This window comes from Rhopilema esculentum, chromosome 21 (genome assembly GCF_057945365.1).
Source record: "Rhopilema esculentum isolate cy_ngs chromosome 21, ASM5794536v1, whole genome shotgun sequence".
In the NCBI taxonomy this organism is placed as follows: domain Eukaryota; kingdom Metazoa; phylum Cnidaria; class Scyphozoa; order Rhizostomeae; family Rhizostomatidae; genus Rhopilema; species Rhopilema esculentum.
This window is the reverse complement of record NC_142835.1, coordinates 6545124-6571757: the sequence shown is the minus strand read 5'-3', so window position 1 is coordinate 6571757 and position 26634 is coordinate 6545124. Positions and strand designations below refer to the sequence as shown.

General features: G+C 34.2%; 1 protein-coding gene across 1 annotated transcript; it reads left to right on the top strand.

The window, feature by feature from the left end:
- Nucleotides 1–77: 77 nt before the first annotated feature.
- On the top strand, nucleotides 78–26616 carry LOC148957641 (uncharacterized). The gene is made up of 37 exons (XM_089114815.1): nucleotides 78–487; nucleotides 1125–1167; nucleotides 1575–1634; nucleotides 2047–2110; nucleotides 3924–4034; nucleotides 7145–7276; nucleotides 7638–7666; nucleotides 8742–8835; nucleotides 9329–9367; nucleotides 10138–10163; nucleotides 10547–10615; nucleotides 11205–11286; nucleotides 11536–11625; nucleotides 11772–11857; nucleotides 12657–12697; nucleotides 13177–13256; nucleotides 13983–14041; nucleotides 14912–14957; nucleotides 15464–15554; nucleotides 16009–16050; nucleotides 16592–16668; nucleotides 17044–17093; nucleotides 17407–17503; nucleotides 17931–18026; nucleotides 18325–18435; nucleotides 18984–19083; nucleotides 19580–19700; nucleotides 20552–20615; nucleotides 20867–20956; nucleotides 21658–21777; nucleotides 22418–22567; nucleotides 23036–23097; nucleotides 23405–23485; nucleotides 24302–24379; nucleotides 24740–24903; nucleotides 25486–25602; nucleotides 26110–26616. Exons 1-37 carry the CDS (start codon nucleotides 355–357, stop codon nucleotides 26259–26261), a joined length of 3147 nt encoding a protein of 1048 aa, XP_088970941.1. The 5' UTR covers nucleotides 78–354; the 3' UTR covers nucleotides 26262–26616.
- Nucleotides 26617–26634: the final 18 nt, after the last annotated feature.

Sequence of the window (26634 nt, the reverse complement as noted above, 5' to 3'; positions counted from 1 at the left end):
ATTTGGCTAATTTTGCATATTTGAAAGTATTTCATGGTGGTTAAAATTAAAAAATTTCCACATCCACCTTAATATGCAGAGTCGCCTTAGAATTTGTTGGTGTTGTTGCTAGGCCAGAGTGATGAAAAGATCAAACGGACGAAATATAAAATGGAAAGACAATTATATATCTTAATTTATGGAAATTTTTAACCTGATGAGCACCAAAATCTGAAAAAAATAATTTTCACTTATTTCTTGGAAAGTTAATGAAGTTATTCTGTTGCATAATTTGAAGGAAACTCATCACTGGCGATTCTCGAAGCTCTCTCTCCAAGGCCTTGTTGTTTATATCTTGTTATTCTATTAAAGACAATGTCTTTAAGCACTAGAATAAATGGTTTTACAGCATGGATGAATCTTAGACTCAGTCATTCAACGGGACATCTTATGGAAAATGTTTTGGTTGATTTGCTCAAGGGATATAATATGAAGATGCTGCTTGAAAGTAAGCCATTGCATTTTCTTGTGCCTGGACTCTCGTTTTCGTCTTTATCCGCAAAGCAATGATATAAACGCTTCTTGTTTTCTTTAGGATGTTTGATGTCCAATAGATCTAGCTTTTGCCCCTCACTTTGGAGTTATTACTATTTACTAAACAATGAAGTACCAAGATTTGTTATTCTTTAATTCAAGGCTACGTGATGCTTCAAGAATGACGCATGAATTAAGATATCTAGCTTATAATTGAAAATGCAGGGACACCGGAAGGGGCAAGGGGGGCGGGCTTGAGTAAAAGGGTATTTGAAAAAATAATTTCCAGGTACAAACAATTCTTTCGTAACTGTCATTTTGTTTCGATCTTCTGCCAGTATCTCAAAAATCGGCTAAATTTTGGCATAAGAAATTCCTTCTCAAGTTTTAAGAAATGTCGTCATAAATTAGGCACTTCAGTCAGGATTTCATATGAATCTCATGGATTTTGTACAAAAAGCCAGCATAAAGAGCACTTCTATAAAAAGGGCACTTTAGCCCCCTTTGCCCCTCTTATCAAAAGCAGCAGGGGCAATTGACCCCCTGTGCCCCCTTCTCCGGCGCCCGTGGATTAATGTAATATTTTCAATGACACTAATTTTCACACATAGGCCTGACTGGAAAGCCTTTCAAAAAGATAAGAAGTTTTGATGGGTATGTCATTTAAATGTTTTCTCTTTGTATTTTTGGCATTTACTGTAATGTCATGTGAATTGTGATAAAATAGAAAATTATGAAGTGTAGGAACCAAAGTCATTCACCAGCATTTATTTGTACTTGCAGATGACCTGTTAGTCAGCAGAAAAGATCTCTAGTATCAACTGCCCCCAACTGTCATCTTCCATTCATGGTTTCTGTATCCTGGCTGTATCAGCCGTATCCTGCATCAACTTAACAGCAATTTGTTCCTTTTTCATTTTAATGTTACCCTTTTCAAGTAATTTAAACATGTTTACTTGGACTAACATGTTATTGTAAATTTGAATTACGCTATTTGGAATTTTTGAGAAATGAATTAAGATATTTAGTTTCTTTTGTAACAAAATAAATTTTTTCTATAGCCTGTCTTTGGTGCAGAAAGAAACAAGAGTAGAATGGATGGTTCAAGAACTCAAACACCAGTATATATAATTCTTACTTGCCAATTTGGATTTTAACCCTAAGTCCTGTAGTTGAATTTATCAAAATAGCCTTGCATGAGATGGAACTGATGCTGATAAAACTTGGGAATTACTGGGCAGATTAAAAAATTGACTTTAAATAATAGAAAACCAACTCTTCATCTGTCATTCCTCAAATTTTGATAATCTTTTGTTTGCCCCTACTTTCTTTATATGCAAGCCAACATTACTATTTCTGAACACACTCCTGTGTAAATGCTTAAAAATTGACATCTTTAAAGAATGAAATATATATATCCAAGAGGTGCTACTCTTTTTACTGTTAATAATGCAAGCAATATTGAAGAAAAAACTCATTTAATAAGCACTCTAAATCTTTTGTCAAATAATGATATGAGTTGTTTTTTTATAGTGAAATAATACCACAGAATTTCAAAATAGATGCAAGAATGTTTGCAATGAAAGACACTGATCAAGTAAGGTGTTATTTCTAAAGTCTGATGTAGTCCCGCTTAAGTTGTTCTAAAGAATATTATTGTATATCTTGCTTATGGTAAACAAGTCACTATATACAAATTAAAATGAAGTGTCAATGAAATTTGACAACCCTACTTGCTTTGACATTGAATTGGAAGGATGTAGAGAAAAAGCCAAATTAATGTTAAGAAATGATTTTAAAATTTATTTTTAATATTTTGTACCAAAAACTTATTGGTAACATTTTCAATTGGCAACAACACTGATTGGGCAGCCTCAACCAGGCCTTTTCGTTTTGCAAATGATTGCTCGCATCAGCTTTTGCGCAAACCCAACCACATGAGCGTTTGATCACTGGCGCAAAATGGTAAATTTTTAGGAATAAAAGTCTCATCAGTTAACACATTTCTAGTCATCGTTTGTGACCCAAGCAAGTGACATAGACAATAAAAAACTGATCTAACAAAACACAGGAAGTATAAATAAGCTGACATAACCACATTTCCACAAGAAAATGCATTTGAAAATCAATTCCACCGCGAATGTTTAGGAATACTATTGGCACTTTGAACTACAATAGCACTTTGAAAATTTTCTGGGCAGTAAAAGCGTTTTTAAAAAAGAAGAACAATTGTGCAATCATCCCGCAATAACATCTATATGAACCTTGTGATGTACATAAAGTTTATAAACAAAGCACATTTGTATTGGGTATTTAATCTTTTTTGGAATGCATTAAAGGTCATCGTAACAGTTCGTTTTCATTTGATATTACCTTTAACAAAAGGATCATACGATTTTTATAAACATGATGGACGCTTTTAGCATTGTTGAATATTATCATTTTTAGAGCGAACGCTTGTGCAATAGGAATCACGCAAGCGCTGGGCCACTCGTGTGGGCTATTTCTTACAGAAAGTCCTGCTCAACAGTCATGTGCTTGCTCCTCTAATTGGCATATTTTGATGCACAACTGGGTATATACATATTCCCTAGCTCAGTGTTTTGATCTATGTTCTGAATTTTTATACTCTGAAGAGTGTCAGACGAAAAGCTTTAGTGTCACTCAATATGTTTGCTTTTTTCAAAGCCAACTTCAAGAACTAATTTCTTACCAAAAAGCTTTTTACAATCAATAGTCTGCCCAAAAAAGTGTATATAAAAATAAATTTTGTGATGAAAGGCTTTCAAAATTTGCTGATAAATCCTGTTCTTCAGGGTAAGGAGAGGCTGCTGTGATTAAACCCCAATCCCCAATCCTGGAGCTTATTAATTTGAGATGTTTCTGGATGGGGTTTTGAAAAGTGCGTAAGTAAGGGATGCTTGGAAAAATTGTTTACAAGTTGCCTTAATAGCTCATTTTTAAGATCATTTTTAAGTCTGCTGAAAATAAAAGCACTCTGTAAATAATGGAAACAGACAAATATTTGATTTATTCTGGTATTAAAACAAGTGTAGGGGTTGGGGCTAATTCAAGATGGCCTTAAATGAAGAGGCCAAATTTAGGATTTTTAATGGACAGGAGGCCTTAGATTATCTCAGTTTGGTGTTAGAAGTTGTGACATATTGCTGCAACTGTTCTCTCAAGGCACACTCACCATCTTTTGGCAACTATAGGGTTTTCATACAGAAATTATATGTTGCTATTAAATTCAAATGTTGGATGACTGTTTAGCTACTTGTTTAATTATATTTATTGCCTTTCTGAAAGGTTTCAGAAGATTTGTATTATACATAAAGCTCATCAACAGGTTCATTGATTTAGATTGAATATTTAGATATTATGTTTTTGCTGAACTTCTGTTTTTATAGGTGTTCAACCTGTTGTGGTCCCTAGTATGCAATGATATTTGGTTTGTATGGGAAAGATCTGACTTCCTGCAACAGAAAGATGAGAACACGTTGTTATCCAAGCAGTTTACGGTGAGATAATATTTATATCATACGTCAGATGTTTTTTTCTAATTAACGATTTCATATTAACTTTTTTTGAATGCTTCTGGTTAGTTTCATTTGGCTTGCAAATAAGGTAAGGTGTCATGCACATTTTCTTTTTTTTGCAGGCCTAATGATTCAGAGATAAATTTATCTTGAAATCATTAGATTTCTTAACACAGGGAATGGTATATTATCTCTATATTTATCTTTGCAGCCTGGTTAATGCTTAATCTCTATTTGCTAAAGTCTTTTTCAGGAATATCCCCGTAAAGTAACTCACTTACTCCATGGCTAACGACAGTTCATTTATGCAACTGTGTTTTATCATTCGATCATCTACTTGTTGGCAGTTGGAAAACATCCTTTTGATCGACGCTTAGCTCTTTTCACTACTGTTAATTGTGTTATCGTGTTATTTTCTTCATATCGTTTCTGTGAATAAGAAGTTTCTTTTTTCTAAACCAATCTTAATTGATTGCCTATCACATTAGGCTATTATTCCAACGTCTCTTCTTTACAAGATTTTAATTTTTATCTTTGATGTCTTTCTTAACGGTTCATACGTTACAATATATTCGTGATGCACTATAAGTAGCTATGATTATTTCATCAAAGAATAATGAAAAAAATAATAAACACTTCTAAACGAATGTTTTTCGGTTATATAGATAATCTCTTTTGTGACATGTGAAAGTAATATTAATAAAAAACCTATTTGCTTGAATTTATTGTGAAAACTTGTCCCCTTTGTTATTACACTTCTACGTAAGCTCTTTTACTGTTCACTAACATTGTTTATTGATTCTGAAGCCACTTGCTAAAATCATACGCTCCATCTTTCAGTTTTTCTTCGGCCTTTTGAAGAAGAGTTTCTAAGCCCGGGCGCCCTTGCATTTGCACATGTAAGCATGATGTTAAAATCTTCTGAAGGTCTTTAGAGTATTCACTGTCCAGTGTTTCTGGCATTTTGCCCTCAACAATTTCATTAAGGGATGCAAATATATCAGTTCCGGTAACAGAGTATGCTGGCTTTTGCATTGCAACTTCATAGAGGACACATCCAACAATCCATATATCTGATTTAATGGTTGGTTGTTCACCTGAAATCACTTCTGGCGGGGTGTATATTGCTGAGGATCCGCTTTCAGATATTGCAAATGGGTCGTTGTTTGGATTTTCACTAATATACCGGATTGGATTGTACATGCAAACATCTCCAGTGCTTGTTATACATATTTTGCTCATGTCAAGTTCTTGGTACTGCAGTTTCTTCTCTTGGAGACCTTGAAGTATTTCTGTGACTCTTTTCATCAAATACCATATAGAAATCTCGTCCGGTCGCATATCTTTTCCTTTCATTATTCCAATGATATCTTTTATACCATGAAGCCCTCCTTCTAAAATAAAGATTTCTTTCTGTCCTTCTTGAAATGATACAAGGCAACGTTGTATTCCTTTAAGATCCTTTTTTCTCCAGGCTTGGATTTTTTCTCGGTTTTCCTCGGAGAGTATTCGATTAGGGATGCATTTTAGAAGAACATTCCTTTTGTCGAGCATGCATGTTGCTTTGTAGGTTTCTGTTGAAATGTCTTCGGCCGTTACATCTTCTTTGTTGATAAAGAAATCATCAGAACCAAACTGTTTTGTTAGAAAGTCGATCAGCGGTCCTGGTAAATTCAACTTTTTACGGAGATCTGCACTGTTCTCAATGCCGCTTGCGTCTAATATTACCGCGCGACATTTATCTTGTAGTGTTGGATTGGTCGCTTCTTTGTCTCCTGTCAGTCTATGAACGTCAAACCCTTCTGCCATGTCTAAAATTGTAGTGTATCCTCTTCCAGTTCTAGATGCTCTTTCTTTGAGATTGTTTGTGGATTTGTCACAAGATGCCGTGACATTGCCATAATAGCTATATCATCTGACGTCAGATGCAGTTTTGCCTCTTTTCCATATATTTATAATATTAAGCTTGATAATTAAATCTTGACTTGACTTCCAAAGCATTTCAAGATTGCTTGGAGCCTGTGTTTATTCTTAGACTCACTCTTGTTTTTCACCGATCATATTTAAATGTTTCTGGTATCGCACAATAGGAAATAATCATTTACTTTAGGGATTAGGATTTTCCTAGTATTTAAAGATAAGCTTCTTATCTTGATGTTATTAAAGAAATAAATTGTTTGAGCTAATGGCTCACTGAGGTTCTGTCAAGCATAGAGAAGCGACTGCCTTTTTCAAAGTAGTTTTTCCCCATAATTGCTACTAGATACCAGAACATAGTCTCCTGAACTAGGGACTAGAACACTGTATACTGCAGCTGCTCAAATATACTTTTTGATGATACTGTAACTGGTACGACTCGAGAGAAGAATTTTTATGGCTTGGGTCGTTTATTAAAAAGTATAACTGAAGTATTACAGTGATAACACCCATAAAACAAGAATTTGCAATATTTGTTTGTTGATTTTATAACAAGAACAGGCTAATTTACATATTACGTGTATGATTTTTTTCCTAAGCATTAATTTTCTGCGTGTTATGGTAAGATTTATTCCTTTTTTGCTGTTCTAGGCACTCCGTTAGAAAAGTTTTTTAAGTTTCTATTGGACGGTCTTCATTTTTATATTTGCAGCCCCTTCATTTTGACAAGCTTTTTCAGGGTGTGTAGTACCATGCCATTCTGTATGCGTGGCTATGTTTCTCTCACCACTAATAGATTTTCTTAGACATGTTTATTGAAAAGTCTTGTGAGAAGCTGGTCTTGATATAAACCTGACTCCCTACATTACCTTTTTTGTATTTGTTGAGCCATCTGTATCATGATGCCCCTGTCGGCTATCACCCCTGTGATGGAAACACGTTGCTTGAAACTAGGGAATCTCCAGTATGCCTCCCTGTGATGAACTAAAATATTATATTGTATTCTTATTTCTTTTCGTTAAGGACTTTTTCGTTGTTGCAAATGAGAGACAGTTTAATAGCCTCGATGACCAAGATCTGATCGGGTACCCCATCTTCTTTTCATTTGCCGTATATCTGCAACGTCCCGGCATTTGTTGAGAAATTTTATGTTCTCGATTTCCATGTTTTTCTAGTGGGCCCCTCCAGTGACACAGCAGAATACGCAAGCATATGAAGTTGACAAATCTTTGCTGTCCGGGTTTGGATCAAGGTCTGTTGTGCTAAAACCAACCACAGAGGAAGAAAAGAAACCATGTAAAAAGAAGGTACCTTTTCTATTTGCAAAGTAAACTTAGTATAAAATTTGACTTAGCTTATCATGTTGTTATTAATCTAGCCGGTTGTTTAGATAGATAGTTTCAACATTGCACACATCTGCGAAAAAATAGCGTTCTAACTCAGGGGACAGCAACTTTTCCCTTTACAGAGAAAATGCAGAAACAGCTTAACCTTGAAACTAAAACACAAATCTGCCTCTGTAGATCTTTTAACGTCTATTGTTGCCATTCTTTGCAAAACTCATGCCTCATGGTAGCAGTTTCTTTCAAAGTATTTTTGCTTTTTAACGTCTTAACTGTAGGATAAATTATGATTTTGAAATACCTAAATTCTCTTTTACCGTTTCAGTGGTCCTTGAAACAAGCAGTAGAAGAAAGGTATGAACAGGCATAATTTGCGTCATATGAGTTTTAATAAATAAGATTAGGCCCTCCTTACACACCTTTGGTCGGAAATTGTTTAGCCATAAATGCCAAACAGCCTAATTTACACGTTTAGGCTGCCTAATTTACATCCCAAACTCACGTTTTCTTGTTTCAAAACATAATTTCATTGTTTTCATTGAAATATTCCAGTTTTTACCCGTGATGAATAATCAAAGAATCGTTAGAGTATTTGTATGTTCAAAGTAGTGCTGCAAGAATTCCCCTGTTCATGTTCAGTAATGTTTCATTTGTTTCCTCTGACGTCACAGATTATTGCGAAGTATTCGTGACAGATTGACGACAAAAATTAGAAGTGAACACTGGAAATGGGAAGCATACTTAAAAACTCTACAAAAACCTGATCCTTGGCTCTCAAAAAGGAAAAGAAAATGAATTTAAATAAAAAATTATATCTATTCCTCAATCATCTCATTTCAAAGTTTTTTCAGTGTTCAAGCAGATTTTAGTTTTTACCAAACTGAATAATTAGGTAGCTTTATTTTAGCTATTAATTTTTGCTAGAATTTCAGAGGCTATTTCAGAGGTAATTTTTGCTAGATGAGTGATAAAAGCCAAAAGGTGTTCGGTTTCAATTGGTAGAATTTTCGAAACCTGTAGTATATCTAACCTACTTGACCTTGAAACTGGAAGTTGGCTCAATCTGGTCTGAGTTGTATGAAGGAATAAAATAAATGAAAGGAGATTTGGGACTGAAAATCAGCTCATATGAACGAATTTCAATCCCAAGTTTCGTCTCGGCTTGAGGTGAAAGACAACCCGGGTTGAAATTTGTCCTATGAAGTCGTCATTGTTATTGACGGAGTGCAGCTTGAATTCCATTACCCTTTTCTCTGGTTTGTTTTGTTCAATGATTTTAAGAGTATGTAGTATTCTAAAAGTATGTAGTGTCTAGTGACTGTGCCAAATCCCGGCTCTGTTGGTGACTTGAAGTTCATAATTTTGCTGTCTCATTTCACTACCCTAGTTGAAAATTTGTCTATCTGAAGTAGCGGGTTTCAAATTTTAGAGATGCAGAGATGATTAATCGGAAAAAAATAAAGCCAAATGACTACCCTGATCCCGACTATTGTATTTTGGATTTGATCAACGTTCATTTGAAGGTAGTTTTGTTTTATTGTTATTTTTCATAGAACTTCATGTGTAAAATCTATGTCAGCCGTTTTACCTGTCTTATTCAAATAAATTTTCTCAATTTTACTTCTTATTATCATCTGATCAAGGGATATCCTAATGTAAAATGAACTGGAAAGAGCAATTTAAAGAAAATCTAGGAACACGATCATATTTTGCAGTTATATTTAAATTATAAATATTTTTCCTTAGGTATGATAGATGTAAATGTGATTCATTTGAGTTTTATCAAGTAGTCGACTCTGATAGTGACTGAAACATCTTTGCTGTATTTAATGCGGCCAAAGTTTTTCAAACAATAGAATAGTACTGATTGACACAATGCAACATTGATAGCACGTATGGATAGCACATATGGTTGACAAATTTGCTTACATTGAAGGAATTACAATACTTAGAATTATAATTATAACACGATTATTATTCTAAAAGTTTGATATTTGATGGCTCAATCTCTCGTAGATGACGAAAGATGGCTCAAAGCTCAAAAGAGGTGTGCTGGTGAGTAAAAATTAATAACTAATGCTTATAGCTGGAAAAATATTTCGGGCTTTCAGAGTTTCGCTAGAAACATCCCAATGCCTTACAGAGAACAAGTTCAAAATAGATTCTATTACTTACTCACTCACTCCTACGCTTACTCTCTCGCTTACTCATTCACGCTTTCATTCGCTCACATGCTCACTTAGCTTTTGCACTCACGTTCAAGCTCACTCACGCACTCGCAAGATTCACTTTTTTTAAAAGAATCACCCTTTCAAAAGATCCTCCATACCAGAATAAGCAAAAGACAAAGTAGAATATTATTTGGAGATATGATATTTTTTACGAGGTTAGGAGGCTTTACTTCTTTCAGAATTGCTAAAAAATGTCTAAGGAGCACTGGATTTCTTTTATGGTACTCATAGCAAATATTTCTATACATAGAACTCATGAGCAAAAGTATCTACCTAATTGACATTACTAGATTTGGAGATGGTAAATAATAATTTCTAAAATGCAACAAGTAGTATGTCATCATTAAAAACTTTCGAATTGTTAATCCGATCTTCTTCTCCTGGAAAATTTATTTTCATTCTATTAAATATTGAAATACTTTCTGGAATGTTTATTTTTTCACGGAAAACAACTATGTAAGTTTTCTTCTAAGTTGCCAATTGATTTTGGCTACACGGTTCTTAAATAAAAATTTTTTGCCATTGAATTATCGCGATAGCCGATGTAATTGATGGAATTTGTTGTTTGAAATATGTTGCTTTTTGCAATTTTAGAGCCTGGATGATCTATCAGATAGCAGGTTTTTAGCTATTTATTACCAAGTACTTTAATTTCATCAACCACTTTTATATATATACCAGATGCTTCTTTAAAGAAAACTATGCCGTTTTCGTGACCTTTCCTGTATCTGTTAAAATCGTTCTTTTCTCTTGATATAACACTATAATTCAGATACTTATTTCAACTTTGATAACATTTTTGAATTGAACTACATTTCGTCCATCTGTGAAAAGTTTCTCCCTTATTTCTATTGATGTATTTTCTTTTCTTCAACTGATCGTTTTTCTTAAATCTCCAATCGCTAAAGTGTATACGCAAATACCGTCTCACCATAACTTTGATAACTAATAATCTAATTAAGATTAAGCATATAGAGTACATGCTTGTTTGATTCCTTTTCAGGGTTTTATCTGCATTAGTCAATTCATTTGTGCCAGAGACCTTTACAACCGAAGTACTTCTAAATGACAGGTATATTGGAAGGAAATTATCCACGTCTTACGATGCCATAAAGAAAATGCTTCGATGAGTTTTTTCAATTCAAAATCCAAACAGATTATCTAAGTCTTTTCTTAGAGGTCGACATTCCTGTTTGACTTGCATGTGAATTCGAGTACAACATTCTCTCAGGAGTTTGATTTGCAACCCCGGAAATTTTCCAATCGCGCAATTTGCTTGTTTCCCACAAAAATTAAAAACAACTTTGAATTGCAATATGTAAAGGGTCAAAATCTAAGCTATTGTCCTGGTCAGAGTTTAAAGACTACCTGTCTTCATAATTGATAATTCAATGCTAAGCTGTTAGTTGAAAAAGGATTATTATCATTCTGTGTTGTGAAACATTTATGAGACCTGCACTTAAGATATAATAAAGAATAGAATAGAAAAGCACCCCCAAATTAAACCCCGGCCAAAATGGAAAAACATAACTTCCTAAATGAAATAATACCCTTAAAAGCCCACAAAGCTAGTTAATACCTTTTATAATTATAATTATGACTCATTAAACACTTTTAATTGATTTGTTATTTTTGTACTAACTAATTCCATATTCGTAAAGGTGGACCGTGAATTTGGTTCTCTGGACAATTGCCAAAATGTTCAAGTGTTCAAATCCATTTGTTGCAGAAGATCTAGTAGAGGCTAGTATCACAAAGTCTATTTTCTTTTCCTGAGAATTTAAAAAGAATATCTTTAACAAATCTTGGCGCACAAGCTTGATTATCACTTTCTTATCAACCATTGAAAGATAATTCGTTTTATTGAGTGGTAATTTTCTAGCGTTACTATGCCTTTTATTTGCTAGGTGCACCATGTGATGGGGGTAAAGAGCAACTAAATGACCTAGAGCTGACAATGAGGCCTCATTATGCTTTCTATTGCATTTATAGGGCGACGTCATGTCAGAATGTGCCTACTTTGCATTTTTCTTCATGTGTGGCTACAGATTCAAGCAATCAAGTGCTGTTGTTGATAAAATGGTATGTTGAAAAATCTATATCTTGCCGTTTATGATGCCTAAAATATATTGCCTGATAACTCTTAAAAGTGATCAAAATTGCTTTTATGTCATCCTTCGAAGACTTTGAGCTGGAATTATAACCGACTTTGTCTGTTTCTGTTTCAGGAAAAGCTGAAGTCAAAAAACACAGCTGTGAGCGACGAGCTTCAAAAACTACAGGCCAATCTCACTACTTCTGCAAACCTAAAAAGGTGCCATTTAAGAACCGTTTTCAGTTGAAATTGTCGTGGTTAGATTTTATCCTTCAGTTATTGCTGTTCATCTCTTGATTTGTTTAAACTTGTGCAAACAGTCAGCGAGTTTCAGTTTTTGAAACCTGTGAGCAAGTCTTCTAAGCATCTGTAAATGTCTCACCCTGCATAATTAAACGCTCACTTTCTGTATTATCTTTATTAAGGTCGCGATTAAATTTCCATGTTTTGTCTTTAAAATATTGAGCAAAATTCAAATTAACGGAATTTCCGCACCTATCGCACGAGCCAAACAAACACCACACTCCCATACTATGTACTGCCTTGTTTATGTAGCTCGCACCAAAAAAACAATCTTTGTTTCAGTTCATGAAAAATTCACTTTTACTTAAATTAAGTGGCAACACATCAAGTGATGACATCACAATTTTGTTATGATTTTTAATTTTGATCACATAAAAATACAAAGCACTGGAATATTACTTAATATGAAAAATTAATTGAGTTTTTTACAGATTTCTTGAAATTTGGTAAATGAAAGACCCATGTTTTGTTAACGAATTACTATTGTATTGGCCTGATTCATAACTTTAAGAACCAATGGTTTGGTTATAGTGGTTTGATAGGTAACAAATTTTTTGAGACAGATCTGTAACAGATCAACTGATTCTGCAGTTTTCAAAAGTATTTCATCGTGTGCTTTCCGGTAATGTAGTCAAAATTAAAAGATTCTGGAAGTAGGGTTTGATGACATCATCATTACATCTCTCAATTCTATTTCTGTTTCTGATTTTTGCAGAAAAACCGAGCTGGAAAAGTCTCTTGAAGACATCGAATCAGGTTGGTTATTGCAGTATATGAATGAGTATTCTGATATGAACTTGTCAGTCTAGTGGGCTTATGGGTCAAAAAGCACACTTACCTACACACAATTTCTAGCAAAATAATTGCTTGCAGTACATTAAAATGATACCAAACTGGAGAAAAAATTCCTAAATCCCACCGTGATTTGACATGTCTATATCTCCTTTAAAGAAGTTAAATCACATTGCGTGCATTTTGAAATCAAAGTGGTGAGCCTTAAGACACCTGTTCAGAAAATTCATTCTTTTTACAGCAGAATGTTAAAATACTGTTCATTTTGCATAAAATATTTGCGGTTGCTGATCCTCAATTGCTCAGATATTTTTGAGGTAGCCCTCTTTTTCGCTACAATCCTCTTCTCCTTTTTAATTGGCTACACTCTCATTTGGTACTTTCCTCCTCTACTTGGTTTTGTTTTATATTTAACAAATAGTTTCTTAAAATACTTCTTTCAGAGACACGGGAGCTGGAGCAAACCTTCAACGTACCAGAATGCTATTCGTGGGTGAAGCATGTTTTTGATGTTCGTATTGAGGTAAAGACTTCTCTTCTCCTGATGTTTGAAATCAGTGTAATGGTAAAACTATTAGAGACACGAATGTTCTTGTCTCTATACACATGAGTGTAACATTTCAGATAGACAAAGCACAAATCTTGATTGGCAGAGAGTTTACCTTACATCACATTGCCTCTCTCGCCACTTAGCCAATCATATCCCCAAACATGTAAACAGGTTTAGACCAAGTCATGACTCATTTGCGAGAGTGGTCACATGACTTACTATAAGCTCTTGGCCAATCAATCTTTGAGCCCTATGCTGTCAGATGTTCTTTGTCCTGTTTATATATCGATGTGTAAATCATGGTTTGTTTTCCTCCAGTTAAGTAGACATATGTAAAGCCACATATAGTTGTTCCGATTTTTCTTCTAATCAAGTTTGAAAAGTAGCCAGCGTTTCGTAATTCCCGACGTGTGACGAAAGAATTTGAACATTGCCTGTTTAGTCTAGTGTAGGTTTCCGTTGTCCTAAAACATACACATGCTTGTTATCTGTTTCTATTTAGAGGATACTAAATAGAAACAGATAACAAGCATGAAAACGTGAGAACTGAATGCTTCCCTCGATCAACAGCAAAAACAATTTCTGGTTTCCTTCTCTTTTGAAGTGTTGCTCTCGTGCTTGATTTTCTAATTGTTTTTTTTAATTTTACCTGTTAAACAGTTTTCTTTTTTATGTATAGCTTTTTGTTTCTAATTGCAGATAAGATCTATAGTTGCACAGAAAATCAAGGAACGATATGAAGTTGTAATTGTGCCCAGGTTTTTGCCTTAAACTGCATTTTTCCTTAACTTGCATTTTTCTGCAATGCTTAAGTATAATATAAACAAAACATTATCACATTTTTTCATGTTTTGAGCATTTATGTGCCTTTTCGTTGAGAAAAATAACACAAAAATGGCACGGTGGTAGAAACCTGTTGCAAAAATTGAATCTTGAATCTCACAAGCTTTACTCTCCATCTCAAACGTTATTTAATTGCAATTATCTATTCCCTAATATTAATACTTGTGTTTTCTTTTTCATACTTTGTTGAGAAATGGAAGTTAAAAACTAAATAAATAAAATGTGTAGATGAAATTATAAATTCTAAAAGAAGATTAGGAAAAAGGAGAAAATGGCCTAGTCACTACCACCATGTTACAGTTTAAAATCTAGATAAGAAGTGGTTGTAGGTGTCCCTTGAAATTTGCAGAAGAAGTCAGCTGTAATAGGGCAGAAAGACATACGAGGGCATAGATAACAGCGACCCAACAACCAGAAACCCACGAGGGGCGCTATTCGGAATGTCAGTTTTTCATGAGTGTCCTTCACAATCCTTTGTCTAGGATCGCTGTTGCGAAATCATAAAAACTAAATAAAGATCACAATGATAGCAAACGTTCTATACGTACAATTAGCCTCCAAAAAGCGTACAATTAGCTTTGCATAAGATTCAAATCTTGGGCTCAACGCCTTGATAACCTTCAGAAAATGGACTCCCTATAGAAGACAGTCACTCTGGCCCTATAGGTTTTCTCCTTTCCCCCTATTTGAAATATATTTTATTCCAGCTAAGTATTCCCACCAATTCCCCTCGTTTTCTTTCTACAAAATTATATTCAGAAACCAGTTTTCATTTTCCCTTCCAGCAATTTGACAATCAATGAGCTGGTCACTAGTATGATGATCAACTTGGTATGTCTCCCACCATTGCTACGTTATCCTAAGCTTACGAAGTTCTGTTCACACTTTCTCTTCTTTTGTCAAATTGTCAATTGGAACAAAATCACGTCTGAGATTATTAGCCAATTTGCTCTGGGTTTTTGTGTTTTCTTTTTCCCAGAATATGGGAAGCTTGATATGGAAATTATCAAGAGTAGAATTTGCTGAAGAATGTTAAACCTTAACTCGTCACTGGAACTTTGACAGAAATATCACTCTATCGATGTATTCATCAAATCTGTAGCCTATCGACTGCTCAAATTGCTTGGAAACGGAAGAGAGCAGAGGGGCTGCTCTGATGTTTCAGTATGTTATCCAAGATTCTGAGCCACTTTTCCACTTCTGCCAGTTTATAATACGTCTATAAGAATTGCTAACAATCTGACTATATGATCGAAAATTGCCATTTTCACTTCAGAATATTCTCCGAGCTTAATTTTTGCCGAACTTTGCTGAACTGTCAATGGTTGTCATTTTAGAGCATCACTGGAGGAACAGGATTTTACAATGTGTCTGGGAAGGAAAGCATCACTAAAGACCGAAAAATTATTGTCAAAGATGTAGAGACGGGTGATTTTTCTATGCTTTCTTTTCTGCAATACGTAATTGGTTCCTGTCAGAAGATTGCAATTTTTTTGGGGTATTTTTATGCTAGCATCCATCTAAAGCTAATGGTGTGGTGTGACACTTGGACCATTAAAGTGGCTTAATTGCAGCATCCTATCTTCTCGTTTTTTATCATTGCACAAAATCCTTATTCTGTCTGTTTCTAAGTAAAAGTTTCAGATACTGACATATCTATTCACGCGAGCAAATAGTTGAAGATGAAAAGGCTTTTAGAAAGGCAATTTATTTACTATCTTATACAGTTATGAATGATCATTCCTTTAGAGGCCTTGTGAACTATAAATTCCTGTTAGTACAAAATTTTAGTCATCTTGATACAACTTGATAATAAAATTAGCCAGATCTTGCAATAATGCTACAACTGATGGGCCATTTTGATACAAAAATAATTTTGTAGGTGAATATTTTGACGATTTAAAGACAGATGATAAAAACAAAGGTACTTCTGGTCATAATTTATTCTTCTGTTAACAGTATTGGATACTTGTATATCTTACTTGTCGTCAGTGTTTATTTCGAAAAATGCTTAATATGGTCATAAATAAGATTTCAATGAAACGTAATATAGAGACATGCCTATGTAACATAGATTTTAAGGTTTCAAGCGTTTTTGTTAAAAATTAGTTCTGAAATTTTCTCGTTTTAAACATACAATTTTTTAATGTTTTTATTTTGTACTCTTTATCGTATATCAATAACATTTGAAGAAACGGAAAAAGACCTCTCTTTTGAAAATATTCCTTGTTTCATGCCAAGTCTAACTTTACTTAGCCTGAAAATTATCAAACTATTATTCTAAGATTCCCCCATGATGATTTGTTAGGATCGAAATTCGAGAATGGATGTCGAATTTTCCAAGATAAAAATTGTTGTAGCTTATTCATTTCTGGAAAGATATCCTTAGAACAAATTGCAAATAACCAGTGATCTTTTCCAATTCGCAATGTCTAATTCGCAAATATGACTATTGTGTTTCGTAGTTTCTGCTCGGGAAGTTCTTGGTATCAAGAAGCACGACGTTTTTGACTTACAACCGTCATCTTTCCCACAATATGAGGTAGGGTAGTGCAAATGCTTTTATAATGACGAAATTTATTAATGGGCACCCCCTTTGATTGGGCCCAATGAATGCCCCTACCCTATAAAGAGAGTACTGTGAAGATTGGTTATATTGATTAAGAAGAAATGGATGTTTTTTACGACCTTGATTAAAAAACAAACAATTTTCTTTCATTCTTAAATAAGATTAGATTGAACTGATCTTCCAACTACCTACCTTTCTTGTTGTTATTTAACGAAAAATAGCGAAAAATTGAGCACTGTCCTTTCGAATGAACGCCGGATTTAACATATAGAAAGATTAAATGATGCATGTTTATTGTATTAACTTTCTTTTTATGTTTTTATATTAAATTCAAGCAATATTTCTCAGATTTATCTTGACTGTGGGTCCAAAAACAAGGCATTGAAAAAAGGCACAAAGTAAGAAATTTTATTTTCTTGAGATATAATTTCATATCATTTTTTGCAATGATGAATTTTTTTGCATAACCTTGCTGGAAAATTTTTTATTTTCTTTTCTTACTTCTATAATTTCAGAAGTTTTTTATTTCATATCTTCCTTGTCTTAGAAGTACTCTATGTACATATCTTAGTTCTTGCTTATATATTCATTTTGTATAACAGTACAAGTGCTTCAATGCTTTTTACATCTGATAGTCGCATGAAACGTTGTAATTTCTTTTATAATTTCTTGTGAAATAGTCAATTTATACTCTATCAAACACCGTTTCAGATTTTTGTATCAAGTATTTCCTGGAAATAGCATGCAGTGCCAACGACTTCTTTATAAAGCTGCTAAGAATGGTGAACTTGAGTCTGTACAGAAATTGGTAAGACTAACTATGCAAGGACAATTTAAGGCTAACTATGTAGTCGTACTTTCATTTTCTGACTTTAACATATCTGTGTTGTGCTGCACTAGTTGTTTCCAAAAAAGATTTTAACAGCCAACTTTAAATAATATACCTTACAGAAAATCTATATCGATTTATTTTAATCTATATTATCTCGTCTAAGCAAGTTTGTCTTTTAAGTGTGCGACAAGCTTTATAGCAGTTTCCCCGTCATTTTCTCGATATATTTGCTTTAAGCAGTTTTAGTGTATGTAAGATGTTATTATTTAATTTCATCTTGTTAACTTCTTAATATTAAAAAAATACTTAGAGCTCCATGTCCAATTTTCATTCGTGTATTGATGCTCATTTTCTTCAATCATAATAGTCTTTAAACGCCTCATTTTGTTTTGCCTTCTTCTAGGTTGCATTCTTTGAGAAGAGCCACAATTTTGTTAATTCACGTGACAAAAAGTCTGGAAACACCGCAATGCATATTGCATGTAGAAATGGACAATTAGTAAGTTGTGTGATAATTCTCAGAGTGAAGATCTTTAGTCTTAAGGAGCATCGTTCTCTAGGTAATAAATCTAGAGTTTGGCATTGTCCTTACTTGAGATTTCATATAGAGCCTTCGAAATGAAGTATACTGCACTTTACAGTATTTTTACTGTTTACCTATCTCTCTCATACGTGAGAACTTCATCTCAACTGTATTCAAGGCCAAAATTCACTTGTATGAAGCTACTGCCCTAGCATATCCCTAGATCAACGGGATAATTTCTTCTCATATAAAAGCATAATATTCTTCATCTCAGGAAATTGTCGAATTTCTTCTCGAAAGTGGTGCAGACGTAGACTGTTTGAATATTTTTGGTGTAACACCATTCTTTCTGGCACTCGAAGGACTTCATAAAAGGGTTGGACAGGTACGATGCTTACACGTCCATCGAGGGCGTTGTATATTGTTTTTCTTACTAATGCAAATTTACCTAATTGTAGAAATGACAGATTTGGCTTAGAGAGTGTCAATTGTTAGCCTTTAGTGAATAAGAAAATGAACATGCTAATTGACACTCACTTGATAACGAGTGCATGCTCGAAACGTCGTGTTTTTAACAATCAAACCAAAAAATTTTAATTCTGGTACTAAATTTATTTGCCAACTATATTATCGTTATTCTGGATGAAGTACCACACGCAACGTACATATTTAAGAAAAAGAAGGATTATCAGCAATTTGGCGTAGAGTTGACCATTTTTGTTATCATTTGAGTTAGGTTTACTGGCTGAGATGGAATGAAATGATTTTTTTGGTGTTTGTATTATTGGTGTATTTTTATTATGTATTGCCTTTTTATCATTTTACGAAATAAAGATGTGAAACTCAAAAAGGGGGAAGTATGGGGTATCTATACAATGTTTTCCAATATTAATTATTACATTAATACAACTGATGATATTCTGTTGATTACAGCTTCTTATAGAATGGGGTGCTAATATTGAAAAGAAAAACAGAAGTGGCAAAACAGCTTTGGAATTACTGAGAAATTCTGAGCTGAAAGAATTCTACAAGGGTAAGTGGTTAGCTTTGGCAGTGATACTATTTTAGAAAAAAACACACATTTTTTCAAGGTTGGGCATTGAGGGACCCTAAAGCAACTGTTCTTGGGTAATTATTTTTGTTTGGCCTTGAAATATTTGTCTATTAATTTACTTAAATCTTTGTGTTACTGATATTAAAGCTATGCTTCGTTTGAAAACTTTCAGGAGGCTAGAGCAAGATGCTTACTAGTATGTGCATCAATTTTGAATGCTTGTGTCATTTGGTACTCAACTAATAGCAGCCGAGGGCTTTACGTTAAACGATCCATATTCCTTGCATAGAAGTTTTTCTTCAGTGTAGACAGCATTTGTATTTGGATCTCACCTTTATGTTTAAAGGTTTTATAGATATAATGCAACTAGATCAAATTTACCCCTCCGTAAAAGTTTATACTAGAACGATAATTCAACTCTGATGTTGTTGTAATCAGAAAGGAAAATTGTTTAACCGAAAAAGTTTTTCTTCAGCCAGAAGCAACGAATTAACCACAAAAGTACCTCTGATCATCGGTGGAGACAACAGCACTCTTTTGCACGTCCTCAAGGAACACCATCTTGGTATCAAAAAGTTTGCTAGTCTCAGAAGCAGGTTATTGTCCAGCTACACACTATCGCTTTTCTCTTTTCTTTGTAACAGGGTAACTTTAATTTCAAGATCGTTTTTCTTTTGAATCCACAGAGGAGATAAGAGGATAAGGTCGTTTTGTGTTTTCATATGCAAAGAATTCTTGCTTCACAGTTAGTTACACCCATTTGCACCATGGCCTAATTTATTATGTTACAGTATTGCTAAAGAAAATAGCTTGATACATGTATTTTTTGCACAGTTGCATTTTCTTTTCTGTGATTTTCAAGGACAAACATCTTAAGTACCCCCTGAACATTGATTTTTATATAGGTAAGATAAAAAATAGCAATGATGCTGCTTCTTGTTACATTTCTTTGGATTCGATAAAGAAATATCGATTAAATGATTGTAAAATTCTGCCATGCAAACTTAGCCTGCGTGCAGACCCAACTTTAGAGAGATAACAATTTTATTTTCTGTATTTTCTATGTTATGCTCAATATTTAGCCTGCATGCAGACCAACAACGTAGCTGTAAGTGTCGGCTAGGGAGGGCAAACTCGAGCAAGAACCATACCTGAGGGGGGCAGGCTTTAAAACAAGAAAACAGATATATAACAAACAGATATATTTGGACAAAATCAAGGTCATGGAATTCTAAATATGCCAAATTTTCAAAATATCATTTGGAAAAACTGTAGCCAGAGGGGCAAGCTGTTGTCAAAATTTTCATGTGCCCCTTTGCAGCTACGTGGCTGATGCAGACTCACCTTTAGGAAGAGTGAGGGTGCCGTGCAGATAACATTGTTATATTCAATTTTTTCCACTTTTTATGCAAGCATTAACAAGCTCAACCGCTTCTACTTCTTGTAGATGTCTAAATGGCAGTACGTTTCTTCATACAGCAGCCTATTTCGGAAATATCGGTGCTGTCAAGGCAAGTGTCTAACTGCATTTGGAGCTACCAACATCAAACGAACTTTAAGATTAAGCTTTTCATCTTTATCTAAAAAATATTTCTAAAATATATCTCCTTGAGATGGTTTTCATCGTTATGACTCATCGGAACATGATACATAGTGTATCACGATGATACTCAAATTATTATCATTTTCAAGGCAAATAATACTTTGGAAATGTATCTGATTAATGGCCGATAGCCTTTTTGAAATCTGCTCTCTTTTCTAGATTCTCTTAGCTGAGAGAGTCGATGTAAATTTGCTTGACTACAGAGGTGCGACACCTCTGCACCGTGTAAAAGACGCCATGACCATGGAGGTATTCTTCAGATACGAAGCATTATATTGTATCGTTTAATAGATCTTGTTTGTTGGCGTATTTTAAGAGCTATTTCAACTTGGCTTTGTGCATGTCTTGGTGAAATGATTCCCAAGTCAACCTACTTTTTTGGGCAGCTTGGAATAGCCAAAACCATGAGTAGGAATTATACTATAAATGAAAAGTTTCAGTGATATTTTTAGAAGCAATATGATTTCAGTTGATGAGTAGCTTGTCTTTCTTCGAGTTATTTTTTAGGAAAAGCATTGGAAAATATTAAACAAGATTCAAGCCATCAATCAATCTTATCCATTTCTGTGGAAACGTTATTCGTATAAGCTTATCGCATGCGTACAGATTGCTTGGCGCATCCCTTTTGTTACTTCATAGGTACAGTGTGCGTAGCTTATACTGACCAAAAATGTTAATTTCTTGTAAGGTCATAAGCATAACAGTCTACTTTTATTAGATATTGGATAGTTTTAGTGAACTTTTAAAGAAATATTAACTATATTTTTGGAATATTTAAACGAACAGCTTTATGTTAAAAACTATTCCAAACTTGTTTGCCTTATGTCAGAGTTATATACTCCATTTTCTAAGAAATTATTCTCTTCCTTTCTTTGTTTGTTTTTATCTGTCTATGTTATTGCTTTGGCTGTTTGTGCAAGATGCAAGATAAACTAACTGTCCTTTTTAAGCTATTGCTGGAATCTGGCGCTGACATTAATGTGTTAGATGAGGATAGAAACTCTCCATTGCATGTGAAATGTTACGGTGAAAATGGAGAATCAACTCAACTTGAGTGTATTAACAAACTGGTACGTATAAATCCAAAATAGACGTTTTTCGTTATCGTTCTAGCTCTAGGAATTATCATTTATTAGCCAAATATTAAAAAGATGCTTTTTGTTGTTGTCACATCGAAGTTGTTATCATTTTATATTAAATATCGAAGATAAATAAAGTTTCTCTCGATAAGCGGAAGTAGAAGCACAGGGAATGAGTATTGTTAAAATGCTGAAGTCAACTGCATTAGAAGAAACTGCCTAACAGAAAGCAATTTGCATGCTTTCAATTGGAGAGACTTATTTTCACTAGATCAGTTTGATGAAGTCATTACCACAGGCTTTAATGTAAACAAGACGACACCCATGTTTCAGAATTTTGTTTTCATCTTCCTATGCTGTGCCAAAGACAGTTGTTATTTTCAGCCTTTTTTGTTTCCGAATCGTCTTATATAGACCAAGTTTGTATCATATGCCATTTTTTGAAGATATCTCACCCCCTCCCCTGCTAGAATTTGAAGGGGGACCAAACGTTGCTTTTATGGTCAAGGTGTTTGTGAGTTGTATCTTTGGTTTCTTTTTCTTTCCATGAAGAAGTAAGATTGTGTGCAGCATCAAGCCGTATATAGAAGTATTGAGAATAAACCTACCATTCTTGTTCCTGGCTTTGTAGATCGAGAAACGAATTTCATTGGTAACAAGAAATCGCCGGGAATTGATGCCTATTCATTGCTGTGCAATGCAAGGAAGGATAGATGGTATTCAAGCACTGCTTGCTGCGGATTCAGATGGGGCAATCAGATTAGCACTGGAAGACGAAACGGTAACGGGAACTATTTTGATTGTCCGCACTGACCTTTAATGTACACAGGAATTTATTTTCATAATGCTTTTAGCAGGGTAGATTTTGTCACCCCAAATACCAAACATGAATTACCTAATCAGATAGATATCCAATCTTGAAATAAACTGTTTACCGGTCTGTATATACTTGCATGAGTGTACACGCTATTTGGTGTATAGAACAGGACGGTTATGAGTTGATACTCTGAGTTCCACACTTTATGTGATCATCAGACCACAGTTGCCTGTTCTTGTTTACTGATGACCTGTCAAGGCTATTTGTAGTTCTAATTGAGACTAGTACACAGGTGTATTATAATGCTTGCTAGATAACCAATAAAACAATCATCGATTTGTCATATACTAGGTACGATGTTGATCTATATGTTTTAGGCATGATATTGATTTTAGAATTTATTTTATAACTTTTGACTAACTCTATTTTTAGGAACTTCCTCCCAGTCTCGTCCATCTTGCCATTGCCAATGATCACTTGGATACAGCTTGCTGGTTTGTGAAATTCAAGTTCAATTCAATTTCAAATTGTAATGAGTTATGTTCGAAATTTTATACCAGTTGAACGTTTCAAGTTTCAAATTGATAGTCTTAAAATTAAGCATTTTTAAAAAATCAAGTCAGTTCAAAGTCAAATGGGATATGTTTAGAAATTCCTTTTTTTCCAATCGTCTTTTACATTAGTGGATTTGAATTGTCAGATTAAATAGAAGTGTAGTTCTTGTCCTGTCATTTTGCATCTAGAGAATATGGAAACTCGATGAGAAAGCTTTTTCAATTTACTCGGCTATACTTGTCGTAGGCTTCTTGGCAATTCATTCGATTTCAAAGACAGCGAACCCGACCTTTTACTCGAGAAGTTGCTCATGGACAAAATACCATGGTACGATTAAAAGTTTTATGGTACCCTTGTGAATATCTCCCTCTTTGTAATTGCTTCTTAATTTAAAATATAATTAGTCGATTTTCTGTCAATTTCTTTACCAAAGATGATTTGACAGAGAAAAAACATCTGCATTAATCAGAAAATTTCACAAAGAATAAAATTGTAATGAAGGTAGCCTATTTTCTATTGGTTTTGTTAAATGTATCAATGTATTTATGTATTTATGTATTTGCATAATACAACAACTGCAATCTAAAATATATAAATATTAATGTTTTAAAGACGAGAAAACAGGGCATATCTAGCTCGTGTCACACAAAATGGAAAATAAAACTTGTTATGAGAAGTTGAAGCTATGCTGAAAACAGTACTTATTTTGAAGAATCGCAATTTATAATTGAATGCAAGTTGGAAGGCGTAAAACTAAACACAATTTTGCAAAAGTATTGGATATTGTATAAATATATTATATGAAGCTTTTTATCCTATTCACCAATTCTTTTATGGAACCATTATGAAAATATTCCAGTTTGTGTATTTAAAAGCAATATTTTCATCTTCAGTTGTTATATTCTGAAATCACCTGAAAAATACTTCTTATTTAACAATATAGTTTGATTAAATGTTGCATTATTTTATACAAGCCCGGCTCTTAATACTTTATTATAGTAGCTAATCGAAAGGACCTCGTGATAAAACATAGAATCGATTAGTTCCTGCTTTTTGTGAATAAACTACTGGTATTTGCTTTCATTAGTATTTCGTCACTGGCATTTCTCCCTGTCTTAGATACCTTTTCTTGAAATCTTACAGCTCGAATTTTACTGCAACAATCGAACTTCTTCTTTCATCTGGTGCATCAACGTGTATTTTTTATTCGCAAGGGAATACGTAAGTCAACCATCTTATTTCGACAATCATGGACATAGTTTTTGATATTTTGCAGCCGCACCTCTTAGGTATAATGTTTATGTCTCCTACGTTACATTCACTCCTAACTTTGAACTGAGCTGGGGTTGTGGACGTACGATTGAAAGCGATCAAAGAATACACAGGTTTTTCTGTTAACAGCCAAAAGGGTTAACAAACAAGGTCTGACGGACAAGCACGTTCTTATGTTGTTATTCAATTTTCAAAAAGACTTTGTATTCATACCCAGAAATTGAAAGATTCATAACTATGCATGACTTCTTTGCACGTAACTTGATTATGTATGCAAAGTAACGGATAGAGAGAGTTTTGCTTTCACAGGCCGCTCCATCTAGCTGCATCCCAACGACATATGACTGATGTTCTGGAACTGCTCATTAATCGGGGATCCGATGTCAATGCGCTGAATGAAGATCGACACACACCACTGTTTTATGCCGCTAGAACTAATAACTTGAATGGTGCAAAGATTCTCTTGGAAAATGGTATGAGAGCTACATTTTTTGCCAATAACCTTCGACCATTTAACGGAGACGTTGAGCAAAAGTGACTTTGAGCAAAAGTCCACTTCAGCGGAATTTTAAAGAGACGTCTGATACATAAAACAAATGGTCTGTAGCACCCCCGTTCCACCCCCCCTCCCCCCATGAGGCATGGTCCATCAAACATATCTGTAATAATATAGAAAATGACTTTCAAAAAAGCAGACATTTCACAATATACTACTACAGTTCTGTACCGCCAAAAGATTGCTCAAAAAGACAGAAGTGTAACAAATTGCTTTTGTATCATAAACCCGTCTTTGAATGGTTTACCCTACTTGTTTTTAAGAATAATCTTTTTAAGAAGGATTGCTTTGTCTTTGCTCCTTTTGAACCTCTAATGTTTCTTTGAACAGCCTTTCAGATAACTTGATAGATGTTTAGAAATTCTGACACTATTTGTGACGTTATTTTGGCCTTGTTGGATTTGACCTTTGTTTCAAGTTAATGTTTTCAGGCGATGTTTGTTCATGTTAATTCGAATGATGAAAAATAATGACCTTTCTTCTCCTTGGCCTTTTGCAGGTGCTGACTTTCGTGTTCGAAATTATCAAGGACAGACAGCATTCGACTTAATACCGGACTATGATGAATGGATTGAAAGCCAGTACTTTTTAGGAGATATTTTAGCACGACTTAAAGGTGAATACGAATTTATCACAACTCCTGTTTCTCATAGCCAAAGCAAGTGCGCTATGAAAACAAGCATCATCAGATTTTACCTTTACAACTGTAGCTGATAAAACAGTTAAAGAAAATCAAATTTTTCAAAAGTACTTGAGTTTAAAGTATGTCTTCTATTTTAAAAGCTCACAAATCAGTTGCCACCTAGTCGTGTACTGCTCTATGAATATCGCAAAAGCAACCAATAGATTATTATATTGAGGATCGTCTTATTAATTATCTAAATTTGTTATAGAATATGTTAAATGTCTCATTTTTTATTATCATTAAAAATCATGGAAGCTAACTCACACGGGAAGTCAACTTAAAATATGTATTTAGGAGAATAGAAGAATAGTTTATTTTTCAAAGGGGCCTTATGAGGATCATGATTACATCAATATCTAGTTTTCTTTAGCGAGTATTGAAAGAATAGGGTTTTGTGACGCTTTCTTCGAAAAACTAATCTCGGGTTTTATTCTGTAGCCTACAGTCTGAAGCAAGCGAGAGATCTGGTTCGTGTCATATCCAAAAAGATTCAAAATGCTGAACGGCTGCCGGATGCTGGACTGTCTAGTAATCGCATGATTATGAAAACAAATAGACTACCCGCTCTTCTTCCGCCAATAAAGAAATGAAAACTCCTTTCATGCAATTTGCAGTTGATTGCGGTTAATCGTACTGGAGCTTTTCAATGGAGTAGGACTCATTGGTCGAGCTGTCATTCGAGCTAGGTCTCATGAAAACCGACCCTTCTATAATCAGATTAAGAGATGCATTACATCCCAAGTAATTTTACTATTCCTGACTGGGATTTATACGGAAATTGTCTCTCGGTGCAAGGCGGGAATCAAGCGACTTCAAGGACTGACATTTCCAAATGAAAGCCATTTATTACTGAACTGATATATAAATTTGTAAAACTTTTTCGGTGGTGTTATATTGTATATAATTCAATCTCTAGAAACGCATAATATATTGTCTATAATCAGATGATCGTCGTCATTGTTT

Bases quoted from the DNA above. Each gene is read 5' to 3' on its own strand.
- LOC148957641 (XM_089114815.1), top strand. From the start codon at position 355: ATGTCTTTAAGCACTAGAATAAATGGTTTTACAGCATGGATGAATCTT. The intron at 13,257-13,982 runs GTAAAGACTTCT...TTCTAATTGCAG, and splicing joins TTTTTGATGTTCGTATTGAG to ATAAGATCTATAGTTGCACA. The intron at 19,084-19,579 runs GTAAGTGGTTAG...GTTTTTCTTCAG, and splicing joins GCTGAAAGAATTCTACAAGG to CCAGAAGCAACGAATTAACC.